General features: G+C 39.2%; 1 protein-coding gene across 2 annotated transcripts in view; it reads left to right on the forward strand.

Moving 5' to 3' along the window:
• Positions 1-17,217, forward strand: part of CEP76 (centrosomal protein 76) — a 29,037-nt gene that overhangs the window by 1,324 nt on the left and 10,496 nt on the right. Inside the window, exons 2-8 of one of the 2 annotated variants that reach the window (XM_025365013.1) lie at positions 343-498; positions 1,532-1,607; positions 2,237-2,461; positions 3,973-4,158; positions 6,019-6,116; positions 10,196-10,324; positions 14,480-14,668. In XM_025365013.1, the coding sequence (XP_025220798.1) occupies positions 343-498; positions 1,532-1,607; positions 2,237-2,461; positions 3,973-4,158; positions 6,019-6,116; positions 10,196-10,324; positions 14,480-14,668 (1,059 nt within the window). The remainder of the gene's footprint in view (positions 1-342; positions 499-1,531; positions 1,608-2,236; positions 2,462-3,972; positions 4,159-6,018; positions 6,117-10,195; positions 10,325-14,479; positions 14,669-17,217) is intronic. The other variant, XM_025365014.1, reaches the window with a different exon arrangement.

Below are 17,217 nucleotides of genomic sequence, written 5' to 3' on the forward strand. Positions count from 1 at the left end.
TTATCAGTAGGCAGATCGAAGTATGAGAGTAGTAAGATCATGCTTTGATCTGCCTACCCCCAGTCTGTGTTCTTTTGATTGTACTATACTCCCTCTCAGAAGATTCCTTTTGGTTGAGTGTTATTTGTGGAGAAACGGTAACAAAGGTGCCAGATAACCAGTGGAGACGATTTCTAGAATTTGTACTCAAAAGATTCATTCTTTAAAAGCTTACCTTTGTTCCCATTCAATTGTGGTAACAATTGTGCATTTACTATTATTAGCTGGAGAAACCTAAAACTTCAGAAGCAGTATTTGACTGCTTTGTGATGTTATACATTGTAATATGAGTTTTCTACATAGATGGATGTTCATGGCAGAATAAGAGAAATCCTTGCTGAGACTATACGGGAAGAATTGGCACCTGATCAACAACATTTATCAACAGAAGATTTGATCAAAGCCCTTAGACGTCGAGGAATCATTGATGATGTGATGAAAGAACTTAATTTTGTTACTGTGAGTAATCTTTTAGGGAAATAAATGAGAATATAAGTATATACTAATGTGTAACACTGTTTATAAGGTTCCGATGTGGGGCCTTTCCTTTTAGTGAAACCACTTTAAGGTCCTTCTGTTTACTAGTGTCCTTGTTTCAGGTATAGGCTAGCTCTGCCCTTGAATATACCAAATAGTTTTGTGTATCAATAAAATTTGTGTTATATATCATATTCCTGTCTCTACAGTGACAGAATTTTCTCTTATGTTCTAGGTCTGTTAATTTTGAATATACATACTTTAGTCAAATTAGTTAATCATAACCAAGTTCTTTTTCACTATGATCTGTAATTTTTTTAGATTAAGCATATTTTTAAAATAAGCACTCTTTTGGGATTGTATTCTCTATGATTAACAAATTACAAATTTCTTTAAGAAAATAATTGTCCATAAGAGTCCTCAGATCTTTTCATACAAATAGGTCAATAATAGGATGATAGTCTCTCAGTGCAGAATTAGTAAGTAGGCCTTCGTTTGAAAATGAGGCAATAATGAAAACTGTGACCTCAATACCTGGGTAATAGAATGTGAAAATTGGATGGACTTCATAATACAACAGGGAATAAGTATTTTAATACAGCACCTTTTTTTTGGTTTTTGAACCCATTTGTTATAAAAATTGACCTAATAACAGCTTCTACTATGTGATGACACTTTATTAAAATCAGCTCATGGTGGAATTATAAGCATGTTATACAGGCATGCAGAAAGTTTAACCTTGTTGAAGGCATTAAGGATTTGTTTTTAGCTTTATGTGGATAGTATTACTTGAAGACAGTTTAATTCCTTAGCATTTGATTTTAGGAGTAACCGGTTACGTCATCTTTTATGCAGGCTTTTATTTTCATTATTTTAGTTAGGCTAGGAAAATAAGGGGTTCTTTGAAAGGGCCTTATCCTGTTGTTGGGTTCAGTGCTTAGTCATGTTTATTGACATTTCCTTAACCTATAATTGTTTTCTAATTTGTTTTGATTTTTTTTTCCTGCCTTTCTAGGGCAGTGTTGAGCAAGAACTCCCTTCCTCTCCAAAACAACCTATCTGTTTTGATAGACAATCAACATTAAAAAAAAGTATGTATATTTTAACATTAATCTAGCTGTGGTTGATAGTAAATACTGATGTGCTGTAGTCTTTGGTATTTGATAGAAGACATTTCCATTTTTCCCCCAAAATAAAATACTTAAAATTTTATAGTTGGCTAAAACATAGATTCTGTTTTGCATGAAGTATATCAAAAGAGTTAATGTATAGCACAGTACAAGCAAAAACAGGATCACCAGTTTCTTGTGTTTTAATAATATGTTTTATAAAAACTGTATAGCCTCGCTTTTAAATGGTAATATAATTATCTGACAGATACACTTGCTGAATTGATAACTATATGAGTTGGTTTGTGAAGGTGGTGGAATGTTGGTTAAGCAGCTAAGAAGCAAAAGTATACCACATGTTGGCTCTGAGGCCTTTCCAGCTGGGAGAAAGTAGCCTGGATATAAACTCAGAAAAGAGTAGCACAGTATATGGGTATCTTCTCCCCAGGGTACAAATGATTCTGGTATATACAGTAATAAATTTGTTACTCTTGCTTTTTTTTAGTCTTTGGTTTTGGGTTTTTATCTGTCAAGTTTTTATTTCCTAATGATTGATCACATTCTTTTAAGTTATTCGGCAGTTTCCTCATATATATTGCTACACTTTACAGCTAATATTGATCCAACACGGAGGTATCTTTACCTTCAGGTTTTGGGTGGAAAAGCTTTCTTGGAACATCTGCAAGAACCTGAGCCTTTACCTGGACAAGTTTGTTCAACGTTTACTTTATGTTTACATTATCGAAACCAACGTTTTCGTTCAAAACCTGTTCCATGTGCCTGTGAACCAGATTTTCACGATGGCTTTTTACTTGAAGTACACAGAGAAAGCCTGGGTAAGAAACAGTAATAAATCATCATTTAATTGAGTAAATCTTTGTTATGTTTTATTGTGAAACAATAATAATGACTTTTTCTGTAAGGAGAGATTTGTAATGGAGGAATCTCTAGCCTTTCATTTCCCACTGCTCTTTTCAATTTAAACTACTATCCACCACCTTGCAATATTCTGTTTGCGATTCATTTTCCCTGGAGATTATTTTTTGACTGTTTTCATTGTTGATTTTTTAGTAATACACACTTAAATACCTATTATGTGCATCGTGTTAGGCTAGGCAGGTGCTGCGATGATATAGTGAAAAACGAGACATGGTCGTTCTCATTTATAAAACATAACCAGATTAATGATGTTATGTAACTTTTAAAAGTCAAAGTTTAGGCTGGGCACGGTGACTCACAGCTGAAATCCCAACACTTTGGGAGGCCTAGGTGAGAGCATCATTTGAAGCCAGGAGTTCAAGACCAGCCTGGGCAAAGTGAGACACTCTACAAAAAATAAAAAATAGGCTGGGTGCGGTGACTCACGCCTGTAATCCCAGCGCTTTGGGAGGCCGAGGCAGGTGGATCACCTGAGGTCAGGAGATTGAGACCAGCCTAGCCAACATGGCGAAACCCTGTCTCTACTAGAAATACAAGAATTTCTAGCCAAGCATGGTGGCAGGCGACTGTAATGAGCCGAGATCGCGCCATTACACTCCAGCCTGGGCAACAGAGTGAGACTCTGTTTAAATAAATAAATACATAAATAAATAGTCAAATTTAGATGTGAACATATAACTGTCATTTTGGTTTTTTTTCTCTTTTTTTTTTCTTATTTCTCCAATAAAGCATATAATTCTCATAACTAAATTTTATGCTACTTGGTTCCTGTAATTGTTTTACACTATGCTTCTTTCAGTAAAGGTATTTTGTACATTTTAGTTGTCAATATGGAAATCTTTATATTTTTAAACTAAGCAAAGTTTCAGAATATGTCTTCAGAATTTTAGATTTAAAGATGACTGAAACATTACTAAAATTTATTTTTTTCCCCTTTGAAAGATGTTATCCTAATAAGGCAATTAAGAGGATAAATTGCTAGATTCAGTGTGCTGTATTTTTCAGTTGTATGTTGATTATACAGTGATAATTTCTGGAGGTTAAAGGGATTTCTAGAGGTAGTTTGGGGATTAATGTTGACATACTTGAAGGCTTTTTATTGTAGTAGCCTATACTTCCGTTAAGTAGTTTTAAAGAACAGACTTATCTCCTGAATCAGAAAGCACTGATATGCTGTAAGTTACTGGATAACTCATCACAATTTGCCAGTCTTCTGAAAAGTTAGTGATAGAAATAGGACTATATTTATATTTCCAGTTTTTTCCACGCTTTCTGAGACATTAGCAAATTGTTCTTTTTGGTTTTTCATAAGCTTATTATTTAGTATATTCTTTAATAAAAGTATTATTTTATATTGGCCTAACTGAATATGTAGTGTGATATAATTTTGTTTGAATTATATTGCTAGGTGATGGAACCAGAATGGCTGATTCAACAACAATGTTATCAATAAGTGATCCAATTCATATGGTGCTAATCAAAACAGACATATTTGGTGAGACGACTTTAGTAGCATCGTATTTTCTGGAATGGCGGTCGGTTTTGGGCTCAGAAAATGGAGTGACCAGTCTGACTGTGGAACTTATGGGTGTAGGTATGATGATTAATATGTCATTGTTAACCTTTTAATAGCCACGGTTCATTTGTCAATAGATTTTATATCCTTAAAATGCTTTTATAATCCAAGAGGGAAACCTGTAAAATAGAATTTCATTAGCTACAATTGGACCCCAGCATCCTAGTCTTGAGAAATGTCTTGAAGAATAGTATCAGTATAGCACTTCACGGTCAATCTGACCTTGTCTTAGGAGAAATGGTTTTTTCTGGAAAATGAATACAGGAATTTTGAGGGTTTTAATTTCAAGTTCATTTGATATAATGTAAGGCTATAAAGAAAATTAATATTCTTGACACACATACAAACTTATGTGTGTCCAGCCAGCACACCCTGGAATACATCCTCTTTGGTACCAGTGATTCTTGCAAAATACGGAGTAGGTGTTCTCCCAACCTTTTACAGTGTGGGTGAGTGAGACTTGGAAGAGGTAATAATTTGCTCAGTGTCAGTATCAAGTACCCCTTGAGGGCAGAGCTGGTACCTATCTTATTTATCACAGTCTCCTTGGAATCTTGCACACTGCCTGCTGTGTAACACATATTTGCTAATAAAATGAGAAAACAAAACCCACCAATGTTTTATCTATAACATATAATGGAATTACTTTGGTTTTGAACCTTAGTCACAGAGTTAAAACTTGCCAGTGGACAGCATAGACTTAGTAATTTAGACTTTTTTTTTTTTTTTGAGACGGAGTCTAGCTCTGTCACCAGCCTGGAGTGCCGTGGTGCAATCTCAGCTCACTGCAACCCCCGCCTCCTGGGTTCAAGCGATTATCCTGCCTCAGCCTCCTGAGTAGCTGGGACTACAGGCACACGCCACCACACCCAGCTGATTCTTGTATTTTTGGTACAGGCAGGGTTTCACCATATTGGCCAGGATGGTCTCGATCTCTTGACCTTGTGATCTGCCCGCCTCGGCCTCCCAAAGTGCTAGGATACAGGCGTGAGCCACCACATCCGGTCAGTAATTTAGATTTTAATAAGTCATACCAAGAATGTATTTTTCTTTAAATAAAAATTATAGAAAAAGTGTTCTTTATGTAGGAAATTTATTTTCAAAGACAATACCCAATTATTTGTCTTCAAAAATAGGCCTAACATGATAATCATAGCAGTGACCTGGAAACAAGCAGATTTCTAAAGAAGCATTCACTAAAGAAGCATTAAATCATTTTGATGTGAAGTATATTTGTTTACTAGTTCTTTAAATCCAGGCATGGATTGAAAATTTCTACTCAGCCTGTAATTTGATAATGGGAAGTGACAAATGGGAGTTACTATAAGTGACAATATAAATGCTTTCTAATTTTTAGTGTGTGTGTGTGGAGACAGAATGAGGTGTTAACAGTTGCTTTGACTTTGAATTTAATGTAAGTCTGGTTGACATTGTACATTTCATGAAGATAAAAATTAAGAGTCTCAAATCCTTTAGGTCAGAAACGTTTCTTAAACCATGTTAGAAAGGCCAGGTGTAGTGGCTCATGCCTCTAATCCCACCAGGCACTTTGGAAGGCTGAGGCGGGAATATCACGTGAGCTCCAGAGTTTAAGACCAACCTGAACAACATAGGGAGCCCCCACCTCTACTTAAAGAAGAAAAAGAGCGTCAGAAAGCTAAGAAAATAGTTAATCTCCTTAGAATTAGATAAACACCTTTGTTTAAAAAAATTGATTTGGTTCATTTTTAGTATGAATATTAAAGGTGATGTTGAATGTTATCTTTAGTCCATGTAAGTGGTAAAACACCAAGTGCCTAAGTTATTTTGGTTAGACTTTGGTTGAGTAAATATACATAGTATTGAAATCTCTGAAGTTCTAAATATTTATGTTTATAGGCACAGAATCAAAAGTTTCTGTGGGAATTTTAAATATAAAACTTGAAATGTATCCACCACTCAATCAAACATTATCTCAAGAAGTAGTGAACACACAGGTAAATAGTTATGAGTTTCTCTTTTTTTGTCTGTCTGTTTTCATAGTAGTGTATTTAACTGTTGATCCTAGAAGGCACTCTATTTTTAGAAAATTACCATTTATTACTTTCTAGATTAGCACTCAGAGGTTCACAAAAAGGATGAGAAAGAAGATAAGACTGTTTTCCTAGGAGAATCTGTATCTAGTTTGGGAAATACAATGAACGTTTATTGAGACAACATAAGAATTTTACAGAATAGGCTGGGCGCGGTGGCTCACGCCTGTAATCCCAGCACTTTGGGAGGCTGAGGTAGGCGGATCACAAGGTCAGGAGATCGAGACCATCCTGGCTAACACGGTGAAACCCCGTCTCTACTAAAAATACAAAAAAAAAAAATTAGCCGGGCCTGGTGGCGGTGCCTGTAGTCCCAGCTACTCGGGAGGCTGAGGCAGGAGAATGGCGTGAACCCGGGAGGCGGAGCTTGCAGTGAGCTGAGATCCGGCCACTGCCCTCCAGCCTGGGCGACAGAGCCAGACTCCGTCTCAAAAAAAAAAAAAAAAAAGAAAAGAAAAGAAAAAATTATAGGATAAAGCTGAAGAGGATAAAAGAGTGAAGTGTAACCTCGGTGGGGTGGGATTTTAACGTTTTCACGGACATTTATTGAAAGCTTGCTGCTTGTGTCTTTTCTGCTCTGCCCTCTCAGGGTAGAAGCGCTTGCCACTTCTAGAGTGTATTTGGAAAGGGTTTTTCCCTAGTTCCACTGTCAGGTTTCTGACGAATTGCTTTCTTCCTGGGTCTTACGAGATCGGCAGACGTTTTCACTCCTCTGCATTGGATTTGCCGTCCCGTTTAGTTCCTGCCAGTCTGCAGTTTGGAGGTTCTCATTATCTGCTGACTTGCTGGATGGCACTCGTGGCATGGTTCTCCTTGATTCCATACACCACCCTTTACTCCACTCTGCCTGTCATGTTGTTCCTTTTACAGACCTGTGGTTAGATGCTAGTGCTTCTCCCTCAGGCAAACAATGCCCTGCCCTGTTTTCTTTAAACTTTTTTTCCTTCCTTTTGTAAACTCTCATCTCCCTCTAATCTCTAGCTTCTGACGTATGTCATGGGTGGTATATATACCTGAAACCACATAGTGGAAACCAATCTTGATGTTACTCAAATAAATACCCAGCCGTATGGGAGGCTAAGGTGGGAGGATCACTTTTGAGTCCAATAATTCAGGACCAGCCTGGGCAACATAGTGAGACCCTGTGTCTACAAAAATTTTGAAAAATCAGTCAAACATGGTGGTACATGCTTGTAGTCCCAGCTCCTTGGGAAGCTGAAATGGGAGGATTACTTGACCCAGGAATTTGAAGTTACAGTGAGTGATTGTACCACTGCACTCTAGCCTGGGTGACAGACTAAGACCATGTCTCTTAAATAAATGGTGTATACACACATATACATATATGTATACGTGAGGGTTTTTTTAGCTTGTTTTTTTCAAACAGTCTCGCTGTTGCCATCTTGGAGCGTAGTGGCGCAATCTCAGCTCACTGCAACCCCTGCCTCCCAAGTTCAAGCAGTTCTCCTGCCTCAGTCTGCCGAGTTGCTGGGACTACAGGCGTGTGCCACCACGCCCACCTAATTTTTGTATTTTTAGTAGAGACAGGGTTTCACCACGTTGGCCAGGATGGTCTCGATCTCATGACCTTGTGATCTGCCTGCCTCGGCCTTCCAAAATGGTATATGTGAGTTTTAATCATGTTATTCATATATTTATGTGACATACAAAGTAAATGTTTGGGCTCTACTTTTTTAGGGTAGTAGCTTGTTTTTTTAAATTAAATTTTAGTTTTTTAGAGACAGCATCTCACTCTGACTCTCAGGCTTGAGTGCAGTGGTGTAATTATAGCTCACTGAAACCTCAAACTCTCAGCCTTAAGCAATCCACCTGCCTCAGCCTCCCAAAACACTGGAATTGCAGACATGGACCACTGTGCCCAGCCAGGTTCTCCTTTTTAAACTTAACATTGTTTTATATATTTTTTCTCATATTTCCACTGTCATATTTATAATTTCTAGTGACTAAAACATAAGTTTATTCTGTTTCTGATAAATTGCTTCTAATTTTATCTTTAAAATTGCACTATTAAAAATTTTAGCCAGGCTAATTCGTCTGTAATCCCAGCACTTTGGGAGGCCAAGGTAAAAGGATCACTTCAGGCCAGGAGTTCAAGACCAGCCAGGGCAACATAGGTAGACTTCATCTCTACAAAAAATTTTAAAAATTAACTGTGCATGGTTGGCGCATCCCTGTAGTCCCACCTACTGGGGAGGCTAAGGCGGGAGGATCACTTGAGCCCAGGAATCTGAGGCTACAGTGAGCCATGATCATGCTACTGCACTCCAGACTCGGTGACAGAGCAAGACCCTGTCTCTTAAAAGAAATTAAAGTCAGAAATATGTATGGATCCTAAACAGGTGTTAAAATGTGCTAGACACTGTTCCAGACACTGGGCATGTAGCTGTGTACAGGGCAGCAGACAGCTAGACAGCTTGCTCTCAACGAGTTTAGATTCTGGTGCAGGAGAAGCAATCAGTCAGCAAACAAAATAATCAGATAGTAGAAGGTGTTTTGTGGAGAATTATTACAGCGGATATGATATAGTGGTTATTGGGTGACTGATCATAGGTCAAGTGACTAAGGTAGGGAAAGGGTCTGAACGGCAGGAAGTAACCACCCACGCAAAGATTGGGGCTGAGCTTCCAGCATTGGGAACAGCCTAGAACAAAAGCCCCTACGGAGGAACGAAAGCCTCGTGTGGCTGGAGTGTAGTGGGCTGGGGAGAGAGGAGAAGATGAGATAGCGTTCATAGGCCGGGCAGGTATTTTGCAATGTGATGGAGAATGAAGTTTTTTTGTTTTTGTTTTTGTTTTTGTTTTTTTTGAGACAGAGTCTCACTCAGTCGCCCAGGTTGGAGTGCAGTGGCGCGATCTCTGCTCACTGCAAGCTCCGCCTCCCGGGTTCACGCCATTCTCCTGGCTCAACCTCTCGAATAGCTGGGACTACAGGCGCCCGCCACCACGCCCGGCTAATTTTTTTTGTTTTTAGTAGAGACGGGGTTTCACCGTGTTAGCCAGGATGGTCTCGATCTCCTGACCTCCTGATCCGCCCGCCTCGGCCTCCCAAAGTGCTGGGATTACAGGCGTGAGCCACCGCGCCCGGTCGAGAATGAAGTGTTTTAAACAAGAGAATGACAGTGTGTTTTGTTTTGTTTTGTTGAGATAGAGTCTCACTCCATCGCCCAGGGTGGAGTACGGTGGCATGAATGCGGCTCACTGCAACCTCTTCCTCCCAGGTTCAAGCAATTCTCCTGCCTCAGCCTCCTGAGTAGCTGGGATTACAGACATGTACCACTATCCCCAGCTAGTTTTTGTATTTTTTGTTGAGATGGGGTTTCACCATGTTGGCCAGGCTGGTCTCGAACTCCTGACCTCAAATGATCCACCTGCCTTGGCCTCCCAAAGTGTTGGGATTACAGGCGTGAGCCACCACGCCCAGCCTGTATGATTTACTATTAAAAAATTTCTGGGCCAGCTACGGTAATCCCAGCACTTTGGGAGGCCAAGGCGGGTGGATCATGAGGTCAGGAGTTTGAGATTAGCCTGACCAATGTGGTGAAACCCTGTCTCTACTAAAAATACAAAAAAAAAATTAGCGGGGTTTGGTGGCGGCGCCTGTAGTCCCAGCTACTCAGGAGGCTGAGGCAGGAGAATTGCTTGAATGTGGGAGGCAGAGGTTGCAGTGAACTGAGATCACGCCACTGCACTCCAGCCTGGGCGCCAGAGCGAGACTGCATCCCGCCAACCAAAAAAAAAAATTCTGTCTTGGGAGGAAAAAAAGGTGGCTTATGACTATTGTATGGAGACTGGCGTGGACTAGGGGTAAGTGTAGAAACAGGGAAGTCAGAAGGCTCTTATAGAAAATGATGATGACTCAGATTAGGGTGGTAATGATGTAGAGAAGTAGATAAATTTGTTACATATTTGGTAGTAATTAAGGATAATGAATAGAAATTGAAAAATATTTTTTTAAATTTCAAGCTTGCTTTGGAACGTCAGAAAACTGCAGAGAAAGAGCGATTATTTCTTGTATATGCCAAGCAGTGGTGGAGAGAATATTTGCAAATTCGACCCTCACACAACTCACGACTCGTTAAGATTTTTGCACAGGTTTGTAAATTATATTAGAATAATTTTATGCCTGTATTTGAGATTTACTGTTACGTGTGTAAATTTCGTTTAGTATTTATTTGTAAAATGTATTCCAAAAAATAAAAGTGTATTTGTAAAATAAAATGCTGATTTTGTAATATTTTCTTTAACTGCATAGGTGAGTGGCAAGATCAATCTATGTCTTATTTTACTTTCAATTTCAATTATTGTGGGTTTTTGAAAAATCAGCTTTCTCAGGTTGAATCAGTTATTGTGTTTTAAACCCTTTCTGAATATATTTGTTTTAAAGGAGATGAAAATCCATTTTGTTTAACTTGGAATGTGTATTTGCTTGATACTTAGTGCTAAATAATTAACCATTTGGACACTTTGCAGGTTATATGTAAATCCAGCTCTTGTGTGCAGAACCGGGGGGCTCTGGGCATATATATATTTTTTGTTAGGGTTTTAAAAAAAATTCTATATAACCATGACCTCTAAGCCAGTGACCAGTAATGTTTAACTGAAGCATTTCAACTATGTATCTCTGCCTCCATTTTTCCTGAGTCCTAAACCCATTTTTTCTCTTTTACAGACCAACATAAATTATATGGTCAGGGTCACTTATTTTTTGTAACTCCTAAGGAACAGTTCAAATATTTTGTATATATTCAGCCTCATATAGATGCTTTCATATAAGTATAGTGCAGTATATTAAGTTTCTCCGATCCTGTGCATCCATCCAGCTTTACCCTACTTTCCCTAGATTTTGGAAAAGGCTAAAAGTGGTTTAGTTTCCAGATAGGGAGCTTGGGAATGAGAGGTTGACTAGAGGTGGGAATAAGGGAAATGGCTTCTGACTGTCTGATAGCGTTGTTTATATATTGAATGACTGGTTGGCAAGATAACAACAATATCAGGACAAGGGCAAGGAGAAACCAATCAAAATATAACTGGCTTCCTGGCTGGGCACAGTGGCTCACGCCCGTAATCCCAGCACTTTGGGAGGCCGAGGCAGGTGGATCACCTGAGGTCAGGAGTTCGAGACCAGCCTGGCCAACATGGCGAAACCTTGTCTCTACTAAAAATACAAAAATTAGCCAGGCGTGCTGGCGGGCGTCTGTAATCCCAGCTACTCAGGAGGCTGAGGCAGGAGAATTGTTTAACCTGGGAGGCAGAGATTGCAGTGAGCCGAGATCACGCCATTGCACTCCAGCCTGGGTGACGGAGTAAGACGGTCTCACGACAATAACAACGACAAAAAATATACACACATATATAAATAAATACAGATACGTGTTTTAAAAACTGGCTCCGTGCTGTCTATATAAATGAGGCAATTCTTCGTTGCCACGTGGAATTAGGAACCAGAGAGGACTCAGGATGGAGTAAGGCAGTGAATCAGAGAAATGGTAGGATCAAAGAGGAGGAAAAAGTTGCGACGCACTAAGGAAGTCAAGGATGTGGGGTTTTCTTTTACGAAATATTACTTAAATGAATTCCTCTCTCTGAGAATTCATTGTAAGATTTGAACCACAGAAGGTAATTTAGTCTCATAGTAACCATATAAGATTGTCAAGTGGCCAGGCATTGGCTCTTTTTGTAAACAGTATGAAGGTTAGAGAAGAGAACGCTCTTTTCAAGGCCAAACAGCAACTCAGTCATGGCAAAGCCTGTATTAAACTGGAGTTTTTACTGGTGCCTTTTTAGTTTGTGCCACCTCTTTCCATACACAGAGTAAATAAAATGCTGATTTAATTTAGATTCGCCAGACCTGTTTCTTGCTGCTGCTTCCTGTATTTGACTAGTTATGAAATTAAAGAACAACAGTATAAAGCAATCTAATTATAAAAACAATATTGCTTTTATAGATGAAATATATATAAATATATATATAGATGATATACAGATATATCCTGCCTTTAGAATGTAAAACTTTTTCTTTTTTTTCTTTTTTTTTTTTTTTTGTGAGATGGAGTCTCGCTCTGTTGCCCAGGCTGGAGTGCAGTGGCCGGATCTCAGCTCACTGCAAGCTCCGCCTCCTGGGTTCACGCCATTCTCCCGCCTCAGCCTCCCGAGTAGCTCGGACCACAGGCGCCCGCCACCTCGCCTGGCTAATTTTTTGTATTTTTTAGTAGAGACAGGGTTTCACCGTGTTAGCCAGCATGGTCTCAATCTCCTGACCTCGTGATCCGCCCATCTCGGCCTCCCAAAGTGCTGGGATTACAGGCTTGAGCCACCGCGCCTGGCCTAGAATGTAAAACTTTTTCTAGAGTGTTTTTTGAAATTTTGCTTTCACTTGACTTGGTTAACGATTTTTTATTTTTTAGCTTGTGGGGATATATTTAGATAATATTAGAATATTGCTATAATAAAATGATACATCTTACATTCTAAGATGCTACTATTGATGATTGACTTAGGCAAATGCTTCCACTTCTTATGTGCTCATCTTTTCTTGCCTGTTAGTGGACTTGTAAGAACAGGAGTAACAGTCCTACACCTCAGTCCTAACCAAAGATCTGTAGATTCACCGTGGCCATCATACTTAATAATTCATTATTTTTATCCTTTGTTAGCTGGTTTTGCTATAATATAATAGTAATTCATTGATGCCTTTTGAACTTTTTAGTGCAAAAAACCTTAAAATAAGTTACAGAAATTGAACTTTAAGGCCACTAGGTTTTAAGAAAATGTTGTAAATCACTTGAGGATTGAGGATATCCTTTTAATATTTAATTTGTGATTTCAGGACTTAGTATTCTTATACAACAGTAGATTATTAGTAATGCTAAGTTCATGTAAAAGAAAATCATAGTTCTCTATATCCCCCCAAAATTAGAATAATAATCCTCTGTTTTAAAAATCGGTGCCCTCTAGGCCAGGCAGAGTACCTCATGCCTGTAATCCCAGCACTTTGGGAGGTTGAAGCGGGCGGATCACTTGAGGTCAGGAGTTTGAGACCAGCCTGGTCAGCATCGTGAAACCCTATCTCTACAAAAATACAAAAATTAGCCAGGTGTGGTGGTGCACACCTGTAATCCCAGCTACTCAGGAGACTGAGGCACAAGAATCGCTTGAACCTGGAGGGGTGCAGGTTGGAGTGAGCTGAGATCACACTACTGCACTCCAGCCTGGACAACAGCGAGACTGTCTCAAAAAAAAAAAAAAAAAAAAAAAACTGATGCCTTCTACTGTTGAGAACTATAGGTATGAGAGGAATCTATAGCCAATTTGCTCTGCAACATAAAAATTCATGATCTTTCTCACTATAATCAAATGTAAATAAGTGAGATTTTTTTTTCCCTTGCTGAAGTATGGGACTATATTGGAAAAAGATGTTTTGGTTATGGAGAAAGACATTAGTGGTCCTGATAATTCAGACAGATGGTGTTTCTGTTGGCTGGGTTAGATCTTATGTCCTGAGGAGCCCTACCAGAGAGGGTAGGTCATCTCCAAATGTTGAATAGTAAGTGGCCCTTTTACAGTGCCGCGTCAGTAACCAGGAAGGTAAAGAGATTGTGGGCTTTGGTAATACTAACTGTAAAATCACAGTGGTAGACAGTCATCAGAGACCTATATATGCATACAAGTTATTCAGCATCAACACCAAGATACATCCTGTATTTAGAACGTAAAACTTTTTCTAGAGTGTTTTTTGAAATTTTGCTTTCTGTTGACTTGGTTAACAAATTACTGTTTCCTGTGGATCTCTAAATTTGAGGCACTAACGGAAACAAACTAGAACCAAGCTATGATCATTTCTGTTATATGAGCCAATCAGAAGAGTTACTTGTTCTGTCTGGCTATATATTGTTAAATTCTATATGGTAATGTGAAAGAATGCTTCAGCTTAGAGCACCTCTCCCTCCCCTACATACCTGCCCACATGTTTCTCAGCGGAGTTCTTATTGCCACAGCCTTTGGAGTAAAACCGCTCAGAGCTAGATAGCTGTAGCTCCCCAGTTTTCATCTATAAAATGAAAATAATAGAGATGAGGATTAAGGGAAATTATATACACAGCACTTTGCAGCCTAATGCCGGATACAAGGTAAGCACTCAATCAATGGTATGCTGAATTATTTTATCCTACATTAATGTATTTGAAAAAAACATATTATAACTGGGGATGATTAACATGTCATTTCAGATGTTTTTCCCCTTTTCCCTAGGATGAAAATGGGATAAATAGACCAGTCTGTTCCTACGTTAAACCACTTCGAGCTGGACGGCTTCTTGATACTCCAAGGCAAGCAGCAAGATTTGTTAATGTCCTTGGTTATGAACGAGCCCCTGTTATTGGAGGAGGAGGTAAACAGGAGCAGTGGTGCACTCTGCTGGCCTTTCTCTGTAGAAGCAAGGTATTATACACACATAATAGAATTAAGTAGCAGTATATCATAGTTGCTCTGAATTTGTAATCCATTTGTAAAATAATGCCTTAGGAAAATGTACATATAGTCAACCCTCTGTACCCACAGGTTCTGTATCTGTAGATTCAACCAACTGCAGAGCAAAAATATTTATAAAAGTGAAAAATAACACAATAATAAATAATAGTACAAATATAAAACAATGGAGTATAACAACTGTTTATGTAGCATTTACATTGTATTGAGATTTTTAAGTAATTTAGAGGTGATTTAAACTACATAGGAGGATGTGCTTAGGTTATATGTAAAATACCATTTTGGCTGGGCGCAGTGGCTCATGCCCGTATCCCAGCATTTTGGGAGGCTGAGGCGGGTGGATCACCTGAGGTCAGGAGTTCAAGACCAGTCTGGGCAACATGGTGAAACCCTATCTCTACTAAAATACAAAAAATTACCTGGGCGTGGTGTCACGTGCCTGTAATCCCAGCTACTCAGGAGGCTGAGGCAGGAGAATCGCCTAGACCTGGGAGGTGGAGGTTGCAGTGAGCCAAGATTGCGCCATTGCACTCCAGCCTGAGGACACAGCAAGACTCCATCTCAAAAAAAAAAAAAAAAAAAAATACTGTATACCATTTTATATAAGCCTTGAGTATCCATGGATTTTCTTTTGCAAGGGTCCTGGAACTAACCCCTTTGGGTACCGTGAGACAGCTGTGCTATCAACTTGACCACGTCAGAACCTTGTTCTGTTTTTCATAACATTTAAATATCAATACACAAAAAACTCAGCATCTTTATTTTCTCATGTGGTTTCTTATTTAACTTATTGTGATTTCTGTGATGTAGGGACCTACAAGTACTAAAGTGTCAGAAATCAACTTACAGAATGAATTAGAGACAGCACCAGGACCAGACCATGGCTTTCTGGTACTATTGATGTGTTGAAATTTGCTCAGATAATACATCTTTAAAAAAGAGAAAATGGGGCCAGGTGCGGTGGCTCATGCCTGTAATCCCAGCACTTTGGGAGGCCTAGGTGGGCGGATCACCTGAGGTGATCGAGACCAGCTTGACCAATGTGGAGAAATCTTGTCGCCACTAAAAATACAAAATTAGCTGGGTGTGGTGGCACATGCCTGTAATCCTAGCTACTCAGGAGGCTGAGGCAGGAGAATTGCTTGAAACTGGCAGGCAGAGTTTGCTGTAAACTGAGATTGCGCCATTGCATTCCAGCCGGGCAATAAGAGCGAAACTATCTCAAAAAAAAAAAAAAAAAACAAAAAGAGAAAATGGCAGTACAAAATGAATATAGAAAAGAAATCTTGAATGGCATGCTATTTTGTTTAGTTTTACATACAAATGTATATTTAGTTACACTTTTTGAATGACTTGATTTCAGTAAACTAATTTTATAGATTTTGGGATATTTCCTAATCTGTATTCTAAAAATGTTGATAGTATGATAACAAACAAGTAAAACTATCTTTACGCTGGGTGTGGTGGCTCACGCCTGTAATCCCAGCACTTTGGGAGGCTGAGGCGGGCGGATCATGAGGTCAGGTGATCAAGACCATCCTGGCTAATACAGTGAAACCCTGTCTCTACTAAAAATACAAAAAATTAGCCGGGCGTGGGGGCATGCACCTGTAATCCCAGCTACTCGGGAGGCTGAGGCAGGAGAATTGCTTGAACCTAGGAGGTGGACGTTGCAGTGAGCCGAGATCACGCCACTACACTCCAAACGGGGCAACAGAGCAAGTTAAAATATGTATATACACATATATATGTGTGTATGTATATGTATATAACAACAGCATTAACAGTAATGGTGAAACTTTACCCATAATTCTATTCCCAGTTTATCATTTTTTATATTTTTTCTCCCGTATATGCATCATTTATTCCATAATTATAATTAATGTAAATAAATTTTTGTATCTTGCTTTATAATTAAGCATTATGCTATGAACATTTTTCTATGTGTTGCTACAATCTTTCTGATTTCCTTTTTTTTTTTTTTTTTTTTAAATGAGACGGAGTTTTGCTCTTGTCGCCCAGGCTGGAGTGCAATGGCACGATCTTGGCCCACTGCAACCTCCGTCTCCTGGGTTCAAGCGATTATCCTGCCTCAGCCTCGCTAGTAGCTCGGATTACAGGTGCATGCCACCACCCCCAGCTCATTTTTGTATTTTTAGTAGAGATGGGGTTTCACTGTGTTGGCCAGGCTGGTCTCGAACCCTGGTCTTAGGTGATCTGCCCGCCTTGGCCTCCTGAAGTGCTGATTTCCATTTTTTTAATGAGTGTTTAAGTTTTATTGAGTCAATATACAAAATATACTTAACTGTTTCCCTATTGTTAAGTTCCCTAACTGCCAAGTTAGGGTCGTTTTTTTTATTCAGTGGTTTTGTTGTTGTTGTTTGTTTTCTTTTGTTTTGTTTGGGACGGGGTCTCGCTCTGTCACCCAGGCTGTAGTGCAGTGGTATGATCTCGGCTCACTGCAACCTCTGCCTCCTGGCCTCAAGCAGTTCTCCTACTTC

The sequence above is a fragment of the Theropithecus gelada genome, chromosome 18 (genome assembly GCF_003255815.1).
Source record: "Theropithecus gelada isolate Dixy chromosome 18, Tgel_1.0, whole genome shotgun sequence".
In the NCBI taxonomy this organism is placed as follows: Eukaryota; Metazoa; Chordata; class Mammalia; order Primates; family Cercopithecidae; genus Theropithecus; species Theropithecus gelada.